A 20,913-nucleotide genomic window follows, 5' to 3' on the forward strand; every position below is an offset into this window, starting at 1 on the left:
TACATTAGACACACTTTCTGTCTGTACAAAGAGACACAACTGTTACAGTAAGAGAGATAAGAAACAGCCTTCGTCTCTCTGTAGGTGGACTGTGCCTATGCAAAGCATGGCTGAACGGATACTAATTATCCTACACGCTCCTCCCACAGCAGGGAAGACACCCATTTGATTAGCAAATGTGGACCAAGTCATAGGTAAATGATGGAACTCAGGAAAATGCTGACTACTGTGGCTATTGATGTTTCCTCTATTAACTTCAAATCTAGCAGGGATAATTCATACTGCTATGAAAATGAATCAGGATGTGGGCTGAGGCTGTGAGGTTATGTCAGTTTCCTGTCTATGGAATCCTCAGTTTTGTGGCCCTCAGGTGGGATTTGCAAATCCAAACACCAACAGAAGAGGTGTGTCTGAGGATAAAGCTTTTGATGTGATGAAGAGCATAAAGCTATCAAGGACACAAAAATAAAGCAGGTTGCTTTGCAACTTGTAGGCTCTTTATACTTGTCTACATCTCATTAGGTAATCTTGCTATCAAACAACTGGTTCACCAGCTGGTGCTTTGTCTGTGGTGAGGAAAAGCCCAGTTCTTTTTTTGCCCTGCTTTAATGTACTCTTTGTTTTGGAAGATCCTGTTTTGTCAGACAGATATGATTTCAGATGTGTTATAGGAAATAAGACCTGTTGTGCCATCTTTGAAAACAAAAAAAAACCAAAACACTGCCCCATGTATAGTGATCCCTCTCGCACTCTCTTAAAGGAAATAAAAAGGTAACATTTGTTCCATGGCTCAATCATTTATATTTTTACATTCATCTGAACTGACTGGAGGAAAAAATTAGTTGTGTTGTGACTTGTGTCCAGTCTATCAAATACACTAATTTGTGTATTCACCTCTCAGTCTGGATGATGGTCTCATCTGGTCCAGGTGACAAGCTGTCAAGAGGAACCATCTGGGCTGCTGTGGGAGGGGTGTTACTAAGTGTGACCGTTTGGTCCTGCTCAGGTGAGTTGCTCAGATTTTGATCTGGACTATAGGAGGGAGAGTTCGCAGTCTCAGGAGTTTCTGCATCTGTGGAGATAAATCAGTGTTAATTATTATCAATAATTATGATGATTAATTCACTCCAAGATTACAGGTGTTTGGGTTATCAGCTGCTGTTACTCATTGTCATGATTTCCTACATTTTCCAGGGTGCAATTTGACAACACCAGAAAACATTAGCTCAGTGTCACTTGGATGTAAATGGTGAGGTGAGGATACCTGAATTTGTAGCTGGTGAAGAGCACCAATCTTATACAACTGCTTTAATCAAGAGCTATATACTACTTACCCTGTACAGATAAAAATGATTGCTGTCATGGTTGTGATAATAGGTGATCGTCTTCAAATGCTTTATGAGATTGCTGTTGTTGTAATTGACAACACTACTACCACCCCTCAAACCTAAAGCCTTGCATACTGTACACACTGCCTATTCACTTGTGGGACTTTCCAGTGTAAAATGTTGTCAAATTGCTGACATTTTTCTATCAGCTACTCTATTGACTGGATATTAATTCTTCTTTACGGCTCTAAAACAGCAGTTACCAGTGGCTGCACAGCACAACTCGCTGTGTCACCTACTGTTTTAGAGTGGCAAAGAACTGATTTCCAAGAAAACTGCCATTTTATCCAGGTGTGAAACTACAGTACAGTTTATTAATAAATTATGTGGAATCCGATTATTGCATAGACTCCCATACTCGCCAATACCTGATCCAGCGTTTCAGACAGTATTAGAGGTATTTCTCATACTGGGATTGGTATCAGAAGAACTCCATTTGCATTAGTTTTAATATTTATATTATTATAATTTACATCATTGTTGCTCAAAGTGCGGCCCAATAGTGGTTCACAGAAACATTTTGTGCGGCTCCCAAACATGATATGAAATGCCTGCATTATATTATAATCATTTACAGTCCATTTTTTTAGTCTCACCTTCAATAACTTACATTTAATACACTACTAGGTGACTGCATCAAACTGTACCATAACATGCATCTGTCATGTTAAATGACCACTTGTGTAAAGCTACTGGTTGCATGGCAACTAGTAGCACCTCACGAGTGTCGCAGGAATGATGTCCTGTCATCAGTACTAGTACTGCAAGTTAGCGTTTTAAATAGACAACTCACAAATGCACTTTTTCTGTGCAGCCCTCAATCATATGCTGGCTGATTGATTTCTATCAATATTATTTTTGTATTATTTAATGTCCTGGGAACACCTTTTTAACATTTGACAATCTAAAGGGTCTACATTACTCCATGTAGTTTGTATAGAAAAGAAAATAAGCAGTAAACTGTTAACACAAAGGATAGCAATAATACAATTTGTTGTGCAGTAATGCAGTCACTAAGAAAATGCTTTTAAAAAGCAGTCATGGAGCTCTGGATTCCCAAAATAGCAAAACAATTAAGTGATGTTCACACTGTGATATTTAGCAGAGTCTGACCTTCATCTTGCAAGATTTGGTAAAGTCTTCTCTCCTCTAAACAAACAGCAAAGAAGTGAGTCAGGAAATGGCTCACTCTTTGGTTAAGTTGTAAATGCACACAGTTGCGCGACTAGCTGACAGTTGGGGGAGAAGAAAGTGAAACAGAAAGACAGTGTGTGAGCCACACAGAGAGTGAACTTCAGAGAGAGAGAGAGGGAGGGAGGCGGAGGTCTTACTGTTGTTCTCTGAGTGGGACAGATCAGGGAGAGCATCCGCCTCTGGGTGTGTAATGCTGACAGCCTGTGAGTGGGCGCTCAATGGCACTGCTGCCTCCTCCTGAAAACACACATACACACAAAATGATAAATATTAAAAAAAGGGAAGGGGTGAAAAGATCAAATAAGCAACACGCATTAAGCATGTACCAAACAGCAGGCCCACAGCCAGTCAATAGAAACAAATCTTTGTTGGATGAGAGGAAATTGCATAAGGAGTCAACTAAATCTAACAGCTGACAGACAGCACAAAGCATCTGCTCCATCAGTGATGGATTGCTGGAAGGACCCCCAATTACTGTCATCTTCATAGGAATTCAAAAGCAAACATCGCTTTCATACTGTCTGCGGCAACGATGAAGTGTTTAAATTAGTTTTTAAAACCTCGCAGGCATGAAATTAATTAAGCATTGAGGACTGCGAGTGTGAAGACACCGAGATCGTAGCTACGTGATGGTATTGCATAGAAAATATTTGAAATATACTTTTCTTCAAATCCCTTCTTTTACTAATAGCAGCAAGTCTTTTCCCCCTTTACCTCAGTGTGACCAGAACATTTCATCACTGTTATTCTATATAAGGAAGCATACAGCTTCAACACACTCACAGACTGCTGCCTGTGAGCAGAGGCTGTTAATAATGATAGGTGAAGAGCTATTTGGTAGGCAAATGGCAGGAAGAGGAAAAGAGAGAGTGCAGAAGCTTAGAGTGTGACATAAGCGAGGCAGAGTAAATATCACGTATAATGTAATAAATGACATTTACAGCATCTTAAGACTTCACATATGTCTATCACAGGGACAGCAACAGGAACTGTTTAAAACCCTCTTTGTTGATGGTGTGTTCAAGGACATTCCTGTATCTGACATTTAAAACTGAAGACTGAAATTTAATAGGTGAAAACATCCTTGAACGCACTACCAGGAAGAATTTGCAAAAGTGTCATTATCATACAGGTTTAACCAAAAGTGTGATCAATGTGACTCAAATGTGAGGCAAACTAAATGTGCACTGGCATGAATTACCCATCTGCTGCAAGCTTCAAGGTAGTTTTTATACAGTAATGAAATTAATAAAAATCAGCAGCAGCCTAAAAGGTTTGTCTGTAATATTACCTTTAAAGAATTTGTTTTTAAAGCCCCTATAAGAAACTTTTATTTTGAGTTGATTTTGGTGACCCTGTGGACAAAAGCGGTAGTGTTTTGCCGGAATGAAGCCTACATTTCCCATGAGCTCTAGCGTGTATTGTCGTAAAGATGCTTACCTGGCTCGCGCATGTGTTTGTTTTGGGGATGAATGAAACAACAAGACGGGAAAACTTTGCCCCCGCTCCTATCGGGGATCCCAGCTCACCTCTGCCGCGCCCCAGCTCCACCTCTCCGGCGTAAGCACCACAGCCGCCGGGGTAAACGCAGCGGTCAGCTGGTAAGGCTGAAGGCCTGTTTAGCAAACACTTCCACGGCTTCTTGGACTGAGTATGGAGCGGTGCCTTGCCTCTTTATTTCTCAGCACTCGCTGGTACCTGTCGTAGGCCCAGATGAGGTGTTCCAGCCCCATGGCCCCTGCTCTCCTCGTCCCCGCTGGCGTGGGGTGAATCTGCGCAATCTGCGGCCTCTGTGTGTGGCTCTCTGGACAGCTAACGCCGTGGACCCGCCGGCTCCTGCCAGGATTGGGCTGGTAAATGCTAGATCGCTAGCGAACAAAACGTTTATCCTGAAGGATTTCCTGACTTCCCGAGGATTGGATTTTCTCTGTGTGACTGAGACGTGGCTGACTGTTGGTGAGTCCAGTGCTTTCACAGAACTTTCACCCGACGATTGCTGCTATTTTAACTCCCCGCGGACGTCGGGTCGAGGAGGAGGAATAGCCACTATTTATAAGAGTCATTATAAATGTAAGCAGCTAGGTAAGATGAAGTGTGCCGTCTGAGTGCCGTAAATCGTTTCATCCTGGAAGCGACCTGGGGCGGACCCGGAGACAGTTTCCTAAAGGTATGGATATACACTATATAGAAATAGCTTATCTTCACACCAATGGTCTCATTTGCTGTTGTAGGTCACGCATAGACATCAGCAGAAACGAGAGACTTTTGCATATCCAGTTAAAAGTTCCTTGTAGCGGCTTTAAATGGGTTAAAATATGCCACAATAGCCGAACACAGTGTCATTAAAAATAAATAGATTGCTCTCGTCCCCATTGAAGCTGTCAAGCATAACTTTAAAAACCTCCTGCTTCCTTCCCACCACAGCAAAAGGAAGTACATGATTACATTCCTGAAAACAGCAGAGATTTGTACGCCAAATGAAACTTTTTTTTTTTAATGCTTTAAACCAAGGTAAGCTGAGCACCAAATCTGTTTTAGTACCGTCATGCTTCGTCATACTGACACACAGTTACATAACTGTCACACACCTGGCGGCTGCACAGTACAACTTGAGTCATCTATTGTTGGCCTCTGAGCAGGTAGAGCCTCAGTGTCCTGCTCAAAAGCACCTCAGCAGCAGTTGTTCAGGGTGGAAATAAACGACCCTTACCCTGTAACCTCAGTGTTGTAGTACTGGAGGCTGGCCTGAAGACCACTTTTCGGTCTCTGTCTCATCTCAGTCTGGACTGCATTTTTACTCTACTCACTATTAGTCTTGTCTGGGTTTCAGAGGAAGAGGACCCAGGATTTTATTTCAAGACCAGTCAAGACCACAACTGTGGGATATCACTAAACTGCCTGTGCAAAAAAAAGGAGTGTAAAATAAAGATGGTTTCAGCTCCTTAGTTTCAGTATGTGTTTGCTCATAGGAAACAAAGGACAATTCCAACACATAAAATTCACCTCTGTAATGCCTTTTGATTATTTTATTAAAATATTTCTAATGGTACACTTACACATACTAACAGAGAAAAAAATCTCAATAATGGAGATGAAGGAAGAGGAGTCTTCATTCGTTTTCTGTGGGTGTTTTTATGGTGATGTCATGGCAGCCCTCAGAGTGAAAACATAACATTTTACAAAAGATTATAACATTTTACAAAATGTAACATTTCTTAAATGTTGCAGCGTTTGAAAAATGCTGTAGTGTCGTGTTTTCTGAAATGTCATTGTGTTTTAACCCTCAGAGCCACTGTAGAGTGTGGTTCTTTCAGATCAGTTTGAGGGGTGCCATGTTCCACCCTGTTCCTTGGTCTTGATACGGTTTCAGTTTAGGTTGTCTTGACTACACCACTGTGTTACCTCTACAGGGCTGTTACTTAAAGATTTCACCTCCTCTGCAATGCATTTCACTCTCTTTACAGTGCAGCCCAGCTACTGTGCAAAGTGTCACACTCTAGTGGTTGAAATCCTTGACTCTCAAAATTAGTGTTCCCTAAAGGCTATGACATAATGTCAGCCCATTTAAGACACTGGACAAAGCTTAAAAATCCCTGAGATTTCTTTTGTTGCTGTTTTTAACTTTTAATATATGAGATACCAAACTGTTTGTTGAAATGAAAGGGAGTCTAATCCTACACAAGGACATTTTTTTTTTTTTTACATATTCCTGATCACTGCACTAAGCCACAGGCACATGGGCTCCAACAAGGTCAACACTGGTGTTATCCACTAACAATTACATGTGAGCCATTGCAAATTAATTTGCAATGTGGTTTCCAGAGATTTAAAGATGTTAGGAAGTTACATTCAGTTGACTATATTGTTATAGTGTTAATGCCAGGCTAAAGATGAGAAGTTCCCTCCTTGAAACAGTTCTACAACTTCAGGTAGCAACATCCCACTCACTCGTCCATAATTGCTGAACTACTTTAGAGGTAAGTGTTATCACATTTGTGCAAGCAAATATTGAGGAAAATGCAGGGTTAAAGGACAGTTCGCAAAGATCACACTCAGGCACAATCCCAAACATGGTGGTAAGTATCTTGCACAATAGCTCCCATGGCAGGAAAATGTCATAATTAGATTTACCTGCAAAGATTGACTGTTCACCTCCGGCTCTGACTCAGTGCAGGCTAGAGAGTCTATAACAGAAACAGAGGAAGAAGGACAAATAAAATAAAAAAGCTGTTTATTAAAGAAAAAAAAATCCAATCGCTTGCCCAATTCATCTACAACGGTTAAAAGACATCCAAACGCACCCCACCTTTAACCATAAAAGGTCAGACTGTCTATTATGCAAGGCATGGAGCTGAGGGAGGGGCAGAGAGGTTAAAATACCATGCATGGCTAAGGTGGCATTAATGACCACATTCACACTCTTGTTTTCTTTCTCTCTGCCTGCCAGCCGCTCATGCAGGCCGAGGAATGGGGGATTACCAAGCTCACTTCGGAGCCCTGGACCGGTCGCACACCTGGCCATACAAGGGCCTTGAGGAAGAGAGGATTTCACATCCTGTGTAGACACACACACTCACAACCTTTATAAGAGCAGGGCCACAACAACCATAGAAGGCAGGGGTCTACCGCCAAGGGCCTCAGAGTGTGTGTATCCTTACAGTGGGTGAGTGTGTGTACTGTACTGGTGCTTCAAGGGTGGCTGAGTGCCCTGTGAACTACCCTGGGATTACAGGGGGATAATCCACACACTCTTTCGCTGTCTCTCTTTCACACACACACACACACACACACACACACACACACAGTCTGTGAGCATTTTCACCTATAGTTTATCCTGTGAAACACTTTAAGACACCTGCAAGTTGGTGCACCAGCTGAACATGTGAGTGAATTTTAATACATAATGTTTAAGTGGTCAGTCTGAGCCAAAAATCTGTCCTTTCTGGCTTCACAATTAAGATCTACGAGAGTGAGAAAGACTTTTATAGCTAAATTATTGCCGTTTATGATGTGCATATTTATGGCTAACATCAGCTGAGGATTTGCAAGAAACAGGTGTGCTCAGTTTAGGCATACCAAATCTAGAGGTATGAATGTGGATAAAACTGTACTCCTTCAAAGTATGGTCTCAAAATGATCATGCATGAGGAAGAGGCAGGATGAATTAGTTCACATTCTTGCTGCATGAGGTTAGCTTCAAGGCTTATTTCTACCGAGTTGGATCCAGAACTAGAAACAGGGCGGGCAGGGGTCAGAGTGGGGCTATAAAAATATTAAACTATATTTAGCCCTATTTGGCTTGGCCTTATGAGGTTCCAGTTAGCTCTGGGCTAATTATGATGGATTTTAGTGGCTCAAGGAAGATTCATCATTCTAAATAACTATGTCGGGGCTGGGGGAATTTATAGGGTTGTAAGATGGTCTTGGCTCCACATGAACAAAAGGGAGAGAAGCACGATCCCAGGGATGTCGGTGGTCGTGGGATGGGTCAGCATGAGAGGACGTCGGGCAGTGGCACCACCAGAAATTTTTCATAGTGGTGGCCAAATGGGGCTGCTGAGAATATTGGGGTGGCACACCAGAACCTTTGGTGAATGCTTTTATGCTTGTGTAGAATATAGGATAGTTGAAAAGTTAAGGATACACTTTGGTTTCTTACTTTAAAGTTGATGTCAATAATTATCTGATGTACACAGACTAGTAGACTTAAAGTTAACATTTTAAGTTCCATAACAATCCTGTCTAAATGTGCTATGAATCCATTTATACGTGCGTTGGGCGAATCATTGTTCTTCATAAAGGCTGGTTGTCATTTCCTTAAAAAGACAAATATATAGCTTTAAAGGTTCAGTGTGTAACTGTACCAGCATTAACAGCTTGCCAATAGGAAAACAGGTTGTAACGTAACATAAAAATTGAGACTTTCCCCGGCGTTCTCAGTTGCATCTAGCAGCCTATGGTATAACTTCTATGTAAAGGACTGTAAAGGACAAATTTTCCAAGAAAATCTGAAGGACCGAGACTGAGATAAGTTTTAAAGATTTAATCTGTTGAAAGACAGTTCAAATAAATATCTACAGTATACAAGTATTAGATAGTTGCTTAGCAGATGACCTGCTAGTGGTTGTTACGTCCACCTTCATGTCCCCACTCACCTAGACCCTCTCCCGTTGCACCGTATCCAGGCTGGGCCTCCCTACAGAGGGCAGACTGAGGAGTAGACGTGTCCCTCGCGTCTCCCTCTCCAGCTCTGTCCACCACTGTCCACTTCTCCTCCCCGTCCTCCTCTTCACCTCTGTCCGTTCGCCCGCCCTGTTCCCTGCAATTCCTCTCTGCTAACTCGTTTTTCAGGAAGTCTTGAAGGGCGAACTCCTCATCCCAGTCCAAGTCATCTCCAGGCTAAAAAAAAGAAAGAAAGGGAAAGATGAGGTCTCAATAAAAACTCAATAAAAAGAGCACAAAAATGGAATGCATAAAATCCTGCCAAACTGTGACAAATCCCACTGTGCAAAATCCAAACGGAGGACTGGAAGTGATGAAGTTGAAGTTCAGCAGTGACTGCCACCATAGTTGAAAAGAGCAGCACAGAAAAGAAATCAAACCATTGAAAAATGTACCGGAGACTGACCTGTTTTTTCTGGGAAAAAATAAAATTTGCAGCAAGAAAAATCCCAATAAACTTTTAAACATTAAACAAAACAGAGCTCATAGATTATATTTTCTTTTTAATACTGTTCTTTCTGGTGACTAAGAGAGTTGTGTTGGTCCTTCCCTGATCCACAGCTAAACTGAATAAATGATCTCAAAGTGAGAACTGTTTTATTTGTCAAAGCACAACTTGTTTGCTGTATGCAAATCTACCTCAGCACCACGCTCATTGTTTTCTGCAGTAAAAACAATGGTGCTGTAATAATGGAAATGTTCAAGCCTGTGTGTCAGTGCATTTTGTGCGAGGAGCAGTGCGTAGGTGTGTGGTCGCATCTGATTCTGCGTGTGTGTGGGTGCACATGTCCGCTTCAGCCGCCAACTCGCACTCAACTCTCCTCTACCAGATACTCCATCTGTCTGAATACAGTACGAGCTCAGTCACTGCTCTCCAAGCAAACCCTCCAATATCCCTCTATTGTGGAAACTGAACGCTAACAGAGACATTCACATGTAAATTATTAAAGTTGGAGTTATTTCAAACCCAATATGACAATATGATGCCCACCTCCCAGACGGTGTACAATTCATTGAATATTCTATCAACAATGTGCAGTGACTTAGACTTAGACCAAAATATTACTTCTGAGAATAGTGGAAGGAAGCTGCTGTTTATTGAATATAGATTTATATGAGTGCCATGAACGGCCCACACATCCTCCCTTCCTCTCTGACCTCTTCCTCTAGTGCAGGTGTCTGGCATGAGGCCTCTCTGCTGTCCTGAGGTGTCTTTAGCTGCTCCAGCTCCTCACACAGCTGCCGCTTCTGGTTCTCCTGCTCCTGCACCCTGCATGCAACAATACAAAATCTTGTTAATTAAAAACTACTGAGGGATTTTTTTTAAAGAGAAATGTGGAAGAAACACCCCAAATATCAAAGCCATCTTAACAGTCCAGACAGCTAGAAAACACATGCACAGAGATCCTCGAAGACAGTACAATGGACATACTGTACCCAATCCGCAGGCCCATGCAGTGTCCCATTCTGTTGCCCAGGGTGACCACCGCCAGTTCTCCGACTGGCCCAGTATCGGCTTCTTCACTTCACGGTTTTGTAGATCCAGTCCCAGCCTAACCCTCTAATCTCAAGACTACACAGAACTTAAAATGTGTCCTCCAACAAAACTTGAATCCCAGCACATTCTTCTGGTCCAGTCTCACTCTGAACAGTCTGTATCAGCCCAAACACTCCAAAGCAGGAGGCTGAACTCTACCTACTATGACCTCTCTTTAGTTTCCTTTCCTCCCAAACAGTAATAAAGTTCACCCTGGCAACTAAGCACCAGTAAATCCAACATGGACGGCCCGACCAGTTCTCCCTCTGTGGTCTCATTCTGGACCACTCTAGCACCGTTATATATCTGAAGGGGATGGCCGTCTCCATGAACACACACACAAACACACACACACACACACACACACACACACACACACACACACACACACGGCCCAAGGCAAACCCATCACAGAGTCAGAGTGAAGTCCAGATTTGGCACGGACCCAGACCTAGTGAGGCGGGCCCTTTGGGGTCACTGAGGGCAGGATGACTGACAAGTCCTTCCCCCACTGAGGGAGAGCACTGGAGAGCAGACACCCCCATTTGCAGGGGTCTGACATTAGAGGAATACTTCACCCCGAAAATTACCCTTTGTATATCAGTTACTCACACTGTGGTGTGTTGAAATCGTGACAAAAACTATTTCCTCGCATGCCTCCATGCCAAGGTGAAAAGAGAATCTGAGAAAATTAGCTGTATACCAGCAGCTCCCATGCTTCCTGATGTAAAACTACCATTTCTGTCAATGGAGTCTGGCTTAAGGGAGCACAGATAAGTTTCACTATCAGTTTTAAAGGTCTAGTGTGTAGGGTTTAGTGGCATCTAGTGGTGAGGTTACAGACTGCAACCAACTGAAACTTCTCCTGTGTGGCAATCGTGAAGAGAACTACAAAAGCCTACAAGATTTGCCCTATCTACAGCCAGTGTTTGCCCTGTCTGATCTGGGCTACTATAGAAACAACATGGCGGACACCTTAGAAGAGGACCTGCTCCATATGTCGATATAAACACTTCATTCTAAGGTAATGAAAACACAATGATTCTGAGTTTCAGATGATTATACACTTATGAAAACACAGTTATGGATATTATATACCATTTCTGCCAACAGATGCACCTAAATCCTGCACACTGGACCTTTAAATATTAAGGTTTTAGCAAAAATGCATGGTGTGTAGATGGTCTGTCCTGAGAATACCACTGAATAAATGAGAATTGGATTACAGTGCATGAATTGTGTGAGAGTCTGCAAATTTTGCTGTTGTTAAACACAGCCCTGTGACTTCAATTTATTTCATGTTTTCTTCACAAATTCAACATAACACAAGGAGAGTAACTGATATACAAATGGTCATTTGGGGGTGGATTTTTTAGCATAGCATGTGGTGTTTAAGTTTTAATAAGTTCTACAAATCTATTCTAATGGCTGAAATAACTTCACTCTGGACAGTGTAGCGTTTAACATTTTGGAAGCTCCACAGGCACCCAAACAAGCTTACAAAGACAGTTATAGGCTGGACATGTGAGGTCAACTAGGCTAACCAGCTAACAATGATAGCTCATTATGCCTAGACTGTTTTTTCCAGGTAGCAATTATTCTGATAGATATAATCAGCTTCCAGCTTTCTTACGAATGCCTAATGTCTCACTAATGCCTTCTTCAGTAGCGTTAGTATTACCTTACTTAGCCAGAAAATAGCTCTGCCTACTAGGGTTTAATTCAACCAATGAGATCACAGCTCCCCCTCAAAGAAAGATTTTCCTACCTTACAGTCAAGTTGTCTTTAATTAGCCAGCACAAGATTCACTGCCAATCGATTCTCTTCAGTCTTCCTCTGGTACTTCTCTTTCACTTCCCTCTGCTCTCAAACCAAATTCTCCAACAACATCACTCACTTCAGCGTTCAGCAGCTCACACATTTCTGCCTGCCCACTTATTTTATCATCTACAGAGAGTGCAGACAGCAAAGCTTCGCTCACCTGACTGAAAGGTGCAGGATCTCGGTGCGTGACCTCCTCATGTTGCTGGCCATTTTGATCAGCTCCTTCTCCAGTGAGTCTGTGTACTGGGCCAGCTGGTCCAGGCTGAGGGCCCAGTCTGCCCTCCTCGTGTCCAGCTCAGCCTTCAGTGTCTGTGGGAAGACAAGGCCGAGGGTCAGCGGCACGGCCTCAACGGCTAGGTGTCTTTTACGCCTCCAAAAAGTTCTGTCACCTAAGTGAAACAAAATCTTTCCATGCCAGATGAAGAACAGGAGTCAGACTTGCGCTGGTACAGCTCTGCTCCACTAATGATTTCTATCTCATTTGCTATGTTTACTGCTGTATGGCAGTACGTGGCTAATGAATGCAGAGTGGCAACAATGCAGGAGGAGGGGGGAGAGAGAGAGAACGAGAGACGGAGAGATACAGAAAGTTGGAGTGAGGGAGGAGGGAAGTGGGTTGTGTTCATGCTACAACACACTGACTAAACAACACTGCTGGATGGGGCCTGTTGGAGTTGCATAAGTGAGAGATCTCTAGAGAGGAGAGAGAGTGTGTGGGAAGGAGAGAAAGAGCAGATAGGCAGTGATAGATAGAAAAAGACTGCAACAGGTGGAGGAAGAGGAAAATAGAGATCACTTTACATAATTTCATGATTCATATATTTTAAAAAAAGCCACTGAGACGGGCATTTTCAGCCTGATATCAACCCATATGCATATGCAAACATAAGCCGCTTGCACACATGCACCGCAACCCTGAACTTATCAAGAATTTCCCAGAGGAACTGAATGTGTGAATGCAAATGTCCGCATCAGTTGACTGGACATTAAACTGACTTTACCCTGCCAACTCCCTAGCACAAAGTCTGTTTAATGTCTGATCGAGTCCAGGTATGCATAGAGCAGGTAACTTTCCAGAGAATTCACAGGGAGTGAGTGGGTGTGTTGATGATGTTTCTATCTGTGGCGGCGCAAACCAAGAAGGAAACAAATCTGACAGTGAAAAAGAAGGGCCATTTACATGAAGATGCCAATGAAAAGATTCAGGAGCTTTTGTCAGTAAGGGCCGATGTTGAAATAGTCAGACAAATTTGAAGAATGACAAGAGACTCTGCTGTTCATGACGACCGTGACCATCACCCCTTGCCTGAATCAATCAGAATCTCCTGTTGTGTGTTACAAGTATAAAAACGAAAACACAGCACAATGTCTGGACCTTAAACGGCTATACAGGAACATACAAAGGCACAAACATGGCAGAACCCTGTGAACCTCCTGCTTTTCTTAAGCTTACATCATCGTAGGAAGTCTGACATTGACTACAAAATTTTAACTGACGGTCTTATGATCACTTTAACTCATTTAAGAGTCTGAGTTCCCGGAAAAGTGCTCTGTAAATAAAATAAATTAACATTAAACATGTCTGTGAAAGTGTATCTGACCTGGAGACTGGTGTCTGTGTTGCCCTCTGGCTGTGCATGGTCACCCTGTAAGCCTCTGGCTGTAGACAAGACAGAGTGGGTTTCTTCTCTGAAATCTCTTTTCTGAGAGACAAAGAGGAAACATGTTGTGAGAAAGCAATGTATTAGGATGGAAGATCAAGAATTGAAAATGCCTTGTGGACAACACTAGACACAAACAGACAAGAGGTTTACACACACAAACCTGTTACATAATATTAATAATAAACTGTATTTGATGAAGCACCTTTCACAGAAATGGAATTTCACAAGGTGAAAAGTGCTTCACACAAAGTGCTTCACAAAATACAGTCAAGAAATCAAACAATGAAACATGCAATCAATAAAAACAAAGGCAACAGTGCAACAAAAAGAAAGTAAAACATAGAGCAAATGCAGGCTACTGAGACCCCAAACAGAAACATACCAGGGAACAAGCACTGGACAATTTAGGGTGGGACAAAGGCCATTTTGAAAAGATGAGTCTTCAGTTGTTGTCTTTTTAATTTCTAAAGAGACTGCAGACCCAAAACGTAATGGAAGAGAGCTCCAATGTTGGAGTCATAGTGTTTTGAGTCTGGTGTGGGGGACAGCCAGTAGCTCCTGTTCTGAACACCTAAGGGACCTACTGACATATGGATGGAGGAGATCACTGACGCATTCAGGTGCCTGACTGTGGAGGGCTCTATACGTGAGAACAAGTATCTTGAAGTAAATCCTGAACTTGATTGGAAGCCAGAGTAAAGAAACTAAGATAGGCGTGATGTGGGTCGACCTGCTGCACCTGGCTAACAGCCGAGCAGCAGTGTCCTGGATTATTTGAAGATGATTCAGAAAAGATTTGTTTAGACAAGTAAAAAGAGAATCACAGTAGTCCAGTCGGGAGGACACAAAGCCTGGATAATCATCTTGAACTCAAGTCGAGACGCCACAAACCCGAGCATTGCAATATTTCTTAGCTGAATAAAACAAGTACAGGTCATTGACTAAATGAGATGATCAAAATGCATGCCCTGATCAAAAATATCACCAAGATTCTTAAAATTTGATCGATAGCTGACGAAAGGGACCGAGATGTCTGAGCAACCTTTGAAGCTATACTATCTGAAGTAATTATCAGAACCTCTGTCTTGTCTGTGTTTAACTGTAAGTAGTTGTTTGGCATCCAGTCATCATACTATTGTAACTGTTTTGAGCTCATATGAGGGCCTAAGCAATCTTAACCTGATCGTAGAGCAAAATATTCAACAGATATCATTGGGTCCTGGGTGCTATGTTGAGCCTGTGTTTATCAGAACAGAGTGACATTTACAGTATCAACATGTGCAAGTCATACATATAACATTTTATACAAAAGAACACCTGGATTTTTCAAGTCAGGGCTTCACATACACACACGTAGTTACCAGTTTATTCAGGAGGCTCTTGAACTCCAGAGCCATGTGTTCAGGGTTGGGTCCCTGCAGCATCAGCAACACCTCCCTGTCCAGTGTCTCATCCAGCGGGGAGGCAAAGCTCATAGTGGTGGACAAATGGTCAACTCCATGAGGTCCCTGCAGGAGATAGCAGTATATTAATACAAAGGAGCAAATGAGATTCAAAACACTTCCCATCAGTCTAATTGTTACAGACAGGCTGAACTGTGGGAAGTACACAGCATGTGAAGAACTGCATCTGATGTTCAGACAGTGCTTGTATTGTGTGTGAAGTATGTGAGAAGCCCTACAGTTTGTGGAAGAAAAATCTTTAGAGATTGATTTCCTGCCTGTGGCATAAAACTTCTTAGAAGTGCAGCTGGGATCAGGGGCACCATAAACTGAGATTACATAACAATGTACAACTAGCTGTGTCGGCTGAAGTAGTTGGTGAGAATGTTGTATCTGTGTGGGGTGCCTTCAAGTTCACATGTGCAAGAGTTTGGCTGCTACAAGGAAGATGTCCCAGAGCTGTCAGGAATAAAAGACCAGAGACAGACATGTACCGAGACATGAGGATAAATGCCAGAATGTAAAACAAAGTGAAAGACATGAGATTGACAGCAAGAAGGAGAAGGAGGTAAAATAAAGACCAGAGAAGAAAAGGAGAGCAGATGAAAAAGACAGACAGTGAGGGAGTGCTGACCTCCAGTGGTGACTGTGCCAAAGCCAGTTCTGTCTGTAGAGAGCCTGAGGTGCTCTGGTTCAACCTGTATGCCACTGACAGGGACAGACCAGCCCTGTGCAGGACAGGGTGGAGAGGGTGGATTCAAATAATAACAAACAAAGACATTAATTAGAAAAGGTGGTAATGAAGAAATCTTTCTTAAAGTTACAGACCAAGGGCCATATTCACAAAGCTTTCATGTACAAATAGTTGCTCCTAGTGATGAACTCTAAGAAAATCCTCGGATTTAAAACTTTTCTAAGGATTTTCCCATTTAGTAAGGACCAGATCCTGGGAATGATAACAGTTATTCACAAAGCATTTTAGCCATTATGAGAGCTTCTAAGGCAAGAAACTGTTAGGAGTAGGAAGAAGGACTTTTAAAGAAGTGTAAAAGTTCATAAGCAGAGGAGAAAATGGTGGAAAGACATGGAGGTAGTTAATTTATTCTCCAAACACTGACATAATCTGGGTAAATGAAATGCTACAGATTAGATTGTGCAGGGATGTTTGCAGTTTATCTCAGAGATGCACTCACATCTCCAACCCAACTCAGTAACGCTATAACACCATAACTGAAAATGATCATAACACTAAGATAATCGGTGACTGGAAAAATGTAACAGTGCAGCAGTGATGACTTCGGTCTGATGTAAGTGTCTATCAGCAGAGTGATCACACAATCACAGTGCCTTCAATGTCATATTACGACTTGCAGGCTCACAAAAGTTGAGCTGGATACCCTTCACATTTGAACCAACACCAAATCATATTGTAATTATTTTGACAGTCGTGATTTTAAAGGGAATGGTAATTCTTGCATTTCATTTTTACAGAAAGAAATATGAAAATGATGATGAGATTTTTGCTGGTGTTCGTACTAAACAACCATGTGCCCTTAGGTGTGGAATATGATCTGTAGGCTGGGACATCTCTGTATCACCACAATGCTTCATTTATAATTTCACCTTTATCACAAAATTGCAGCTCCTGTGATTTGGATATTGCACTTGGCCATATAGCCATTGTGCCCTAGCATACTTCCTTAGTAGTCCTTCAACCGTTCATGTTTCAGACCCCTTTCCTCCCAGGTTGTTCACTTACCCCGTCAGGTCGGGGTGCATCATCTGCATCTGGCTCTCCAACTTGCTCTTGTCTGCCCTCAGCAGCTGGAATCAACAAAACACAGAAACCAACATCACTCAGTCCATCCACATAGTCATTTAGAGGCCAACTATGACGTCCACCCTTGCTCCACTACAACACATTTGTTGACTGCAAAGGCCTGGGTGTAGAAAGACAGCAGGTGCTTCGTCTCCCACAGTCGAGCTCCACGACCAAAACACCAGTGACACACATGCTGATAATTGTACCATCACATAGGAAAAAGCAGAGATGTGTCTGTTTGTTTGTTGACATGGCAAAAATGATGTTAAATTAGCATATCACATTTAGCTTTAAACACATTCCCAGATATACATTTTGTTAAAAAATAAAATCATTACTTTAAGTTCATGCTCAATATCTATAATCCTATTTGAGTGCTGCCATTTTGTAAACAAGATTTTCTGATATGCTTTTTTAGTGACTAGTGGGGGTTGCTGATGCGTGGAAACTGAAATAATGATATGATGTGAAGTTCAACACACTGACCTCTGTGATGGAGGAGTATTCCTCCACTGCTGACTTAAGCTCATTTATCTGTCTGCTTTTCTGTAAAAGGAGGCAAGAGACACAAGACCAGAATTTTGCAGAGAAACAGAAAAGAGGACAAGAGCAAGTTTCTTTACACAGAAATTTGATTTTTTTTCTAAACTTATAAGCAACAAAATTGATAGCTAAAGCGAATAAGTTTTCTTTTTGGTTGAATAAATTCAAGGAATTTTAAGTATTAGGATGAACAGAACTGTCACACCTAGCTTTACAGCAACAGTAAAATGGATAATAACACAACATAAGGCACTGACCTCTAGTATCACAGCTTCCTTTTCACCAACGACAGCATCAAAAGAGTGAATCTGCACCTGAGGACAGGGAAGAGGCACACAAAGAATCCACAGTGTAACGGCGGCATGGTTGACATAGTAATTCTAATGTGCCTGAAACAGATTTACAGAGTGAAGTCAGACTCGGTGGATATACACTCAAAAATACCAGAGTGGGAGGCAGAAAGAACAAGAGAAGGACACTGTGTGAGAGCAGAGTGAAGAGGACGAGTAGAGATGTAATAATGCAGCACAAAATCTAAAATTATAACGGACAGATAGTAAAGGTACCTGAAGGTCAGCATTAATGTCACACAGCTCTGTTATTCTCCTCTGAAGCTCGTCCGTCTCCATGGTGACCTTGAAGTTCTGGGGAGCCATCAGAGGGGAGTTAGAGCAGCTGGTCGCATCCTTTCATGAACACACTTGTAACAATGTACTCTCTGTAAGCTATCTATGGATGAGCGAGTGCTCCTGATTCCCTGTGAATTCAGGTCATTGATTTTACTGTCAACCTCTCCGACAAAAGTTCTATTTGGACAGTGAGGTACCTCTTCCTGAAGAGAAGCAATCTTGGCGATGAGACCCTGGTTCTCTCTCTCCTGAAAAGAGGAAAAATGGATCAATAGCAGCCAGGGAAACACACACTCAGTCCTACATCGTCTGCTCTATTACAGTGTGACAGCTTGACTTGTACATTAGAAGGAAAGTCTACCAAGATTCCTTAAGATACTGTAAAATTAGATCATAATTATGATATGTTGTTGACTAATTTTGCCATTTTATGTAAAAGTTAAATGTAATCTGGGATGAGGACTTTATTTGGAGAGTGATAACTGTGGCTGAGGGCATTTTCATATGAGATACGATTGACTGCGTGGGGCTCCGACTGCAGGTTGAAGGTGGCAGCGAAGATGAATCTGGGTCTATCTGCAGCAGGTTGTGTTTCCATCTGATATCAAGGCATTGGCATTAAATTTAGACTGTTTCATAACCGGTTAAAGCTCCTTGTAGTTGTGCTAAATAGCAGTCTACTTTCGTGTTTTGGTACAGCTGTTCACACCTGATGCGTACCGTACTGGAGACAACCTTTTCAAGTGGACCCAGACTGGCGTACCGTGCCTAGGTATGGTACACAATGTTCACTCCAATCAAACAAACAGGACTTTGGGGTCAAGTTCACTTCAATCCGGGCCAGTATCCCTCATGTGAAAGCTCCCGAAGATGGTGCCTTATGGTGCCAAACATTTTCAAAATTGAAAGGTGTATTACATATATGACTTAAGCTTCATACATTCTGTATTGTTGATATGGCTCTATATTCCAGCTTTGCAAAGCTACACTGAACATTAGCATGTTAGGTTTTCATTCAAACGGTGTCTACAACATTTGATGCTTTGACTTTTGGTCTGCATCGCACGACAGTACATTTCAGCTGCAACTGTCTGATAGTGTTGTCAAAAATATCGACTCATTGATACATAGATTCTAAATATTTTAAGTGGTTTAAATGCTCATTTTCTGCAGTATCAATACACCAATATCAGCTGCGCTTTTTCGCTCTCTCTTATGTTAATGTTCACCACAGACAATCTGCTGTTCTCTGCTACTAACCATGTTGCTGTAAAGTAGTTGTTATGTTATAGTTAAGTCCTCAATGTTATTTTTTCCCATGTTATCAAAATGATATCAAATATCAGTATTTTTCAAGGTTAGTTATTCAAAGTTAGAAATTCCAGAATCATGACAGCACTACTAAACAACCTATAGGAGAAGAAACCCTAACAAAACATGCCATTTGTTTGCACTTAAGCATACAAGCAGAAAGCATTCTCATAGATCCTCTCTGTGCTGCCTGAGTCTGACTGACCACATGTTTGCTGTGTGCGGAGGCGCGAGCTCTGCCTTCCTCCGTGCAGGTCAGAGTGGCCTTCATCTCCTCCACCTCCTCCTTCAGCATCTTCTCCTTCTGGGCCAGCTGCTGGTTACTGTGCATAAGGACAAACAGATGAAGTCAACAAACCAAGGCATCCTGCATTAAATCTGTGCTGTGTACTTGTATGATCTTACACCCTGGCCTGAGTGCGTAGCTCCTCGTTCTCCTCTGCCAGCCTCTGGTTGCTGTCCTCCATGCCTTCCACCACCTGCTTCAGCTTCTTCACTTCCTCCTGGAGCTTTTGGTTGCTCATCTGAAGGTCGGCAACACAATACACCAACTCTGATGTCTCACTGAGGAGAGAAACACACACACATAACAAGGAAGGGGTTAAACTGGACCCACTGGAGCTGAGTGCTGCCTCCTGCTTTCGAAATAGCACTCTGAGTTCTTCAGTATCACAGCAGTGCCAACTCTCATACTTTTGGCTTGAAACATACAATTTCAGACACTCTCTCACGCTGACCAAACAAATGTAGACTGTAGACTCCTTCTCTTTGACTTTATCAAATAGCTGGGGTCATTACACAGCAGCAGTATCGATTAGGGCTGTGCATCCGTACTGGATAACTTTAATGTATTGAATGAAATCTACAAGTACCAAGTAGTATTGAAACTTCTCCAATCAAACAGTTCTTCCATTTGATCTTTTCTGTACCAAGATGTAGAGAAAAATGAATAGCTACATTTATAGTTTTGCTAAGTAAGTGTTCTTTGATTTAATGCTACGTATGATTGGCCCGCTACAGCAGCTACAACTCATACAGTCTGTGGTGTGGTGAGTCGAGCACACTGTTGTTATGGAGTTGGCAGTTAAGCGGGTTGAGATGCCACAAAAACATTCGTAAGTAATTAAAGTCATATAATGAATGCTTCCATTCACATGATGGGTATCAAATGAAGTACTCTATTGGAAATAGTGCCACTTTATGAGGACTGGTATTGGTACTGGTATCCTATTTTTTTAAATGATGCACAGCCCTAGTATTGGAGCATGTGTCTCCAAAGTATGAGAGGGACTGGGTGCAATTTATGCATGTGGCACAGCAGCAGTAACTTGCTTGT

The 20,913-nt window shown here is 42.1% G+C and overlaps 1 protein-coding gene across 11 annotated transcripts in view; it reads right to left on the reverse strand.

Moving 5' to 3' along the window:
* The window catches only part of lrmp (lymphoid-restricted membrane protein), a 52,315-nt gene that overhangs the window by 16,654 nt on the left and 14,748 nt on the right, over nt 1-20,913 (reverse strand). For all 11 annotated transcript variants that reach the window (XM_033614159.2, XM_033614166.2, XM_033614162.2 and 8 more), the window contains exons 7-22: nt 19,983-20,141; nt 19,783-19,900; nt 18,464-18,514; nt 18,204-18,281; nt 17,895-17,951; nt 17,581-17,640; nt 17,032-17,096; nt 15,907-16,000; nt 15,192-15,338; nt 13,768-13,869; nt 12,324-12,475; nt 9,963-10,074; nt 8,738-8,981; nt 6,714-6,766; nt 2,720-2,819; nt 895-1,072 (exon numbers count right to left, since the gene is read on the reverse strand). In XM_033614159.2, coding sequence (XP_033470050.2) covers nt 895-1,072; nt 2,720-2,819; nt 6,714-6,766; nt 8,738-8,981; nt 9,963-10,074; nt 12,324-12,475; nt 13,768-13,869; nt 15,192-15,338; nt 15,907-16,000; nt 17,032-17,096; nt 17,581-17,640; nt 17,895-17,951; nt 18,204-18,281; nt 18,464-18,514; nt 19,783-19,900; nt 19,983-20,141 — 1,770 coding nt within the window. The remainder of the gene's footprint in view (nt 1-894; nt 1,073-2,719; nt 2,820-6,713; nt 6,767-8,737; nt 8,982-9,962; nt 10,075-12,323; nt 12,476-13,767; nt 13,870-15,191; nt 15,339-15,906; nt 16,001-17,031; nt 17,097-17,580; nt 17,641-17,894; nt 17,952-18,203; nt 18,282-18,463; nt 18,515-19,782; nt 19,901-19,982; nt 20,142-20,913) is intronic.

Source organism: Epinephelus lanceolatus, chromosome 23 (assembly GCF_041903045.1).
Source record: "Epinephelus lanceolatus isolate andai-2023 chromosome 23, ASM4190304v1, whole genome shotgun sequence".
In the NCBI taxonomy this organism is placed as follows: Eukaryota; Metazoa; Chordata; class Actinopteri; order Perciformes; family Serranidae; genus Epinephelus; species Epinephelus lanceolatus.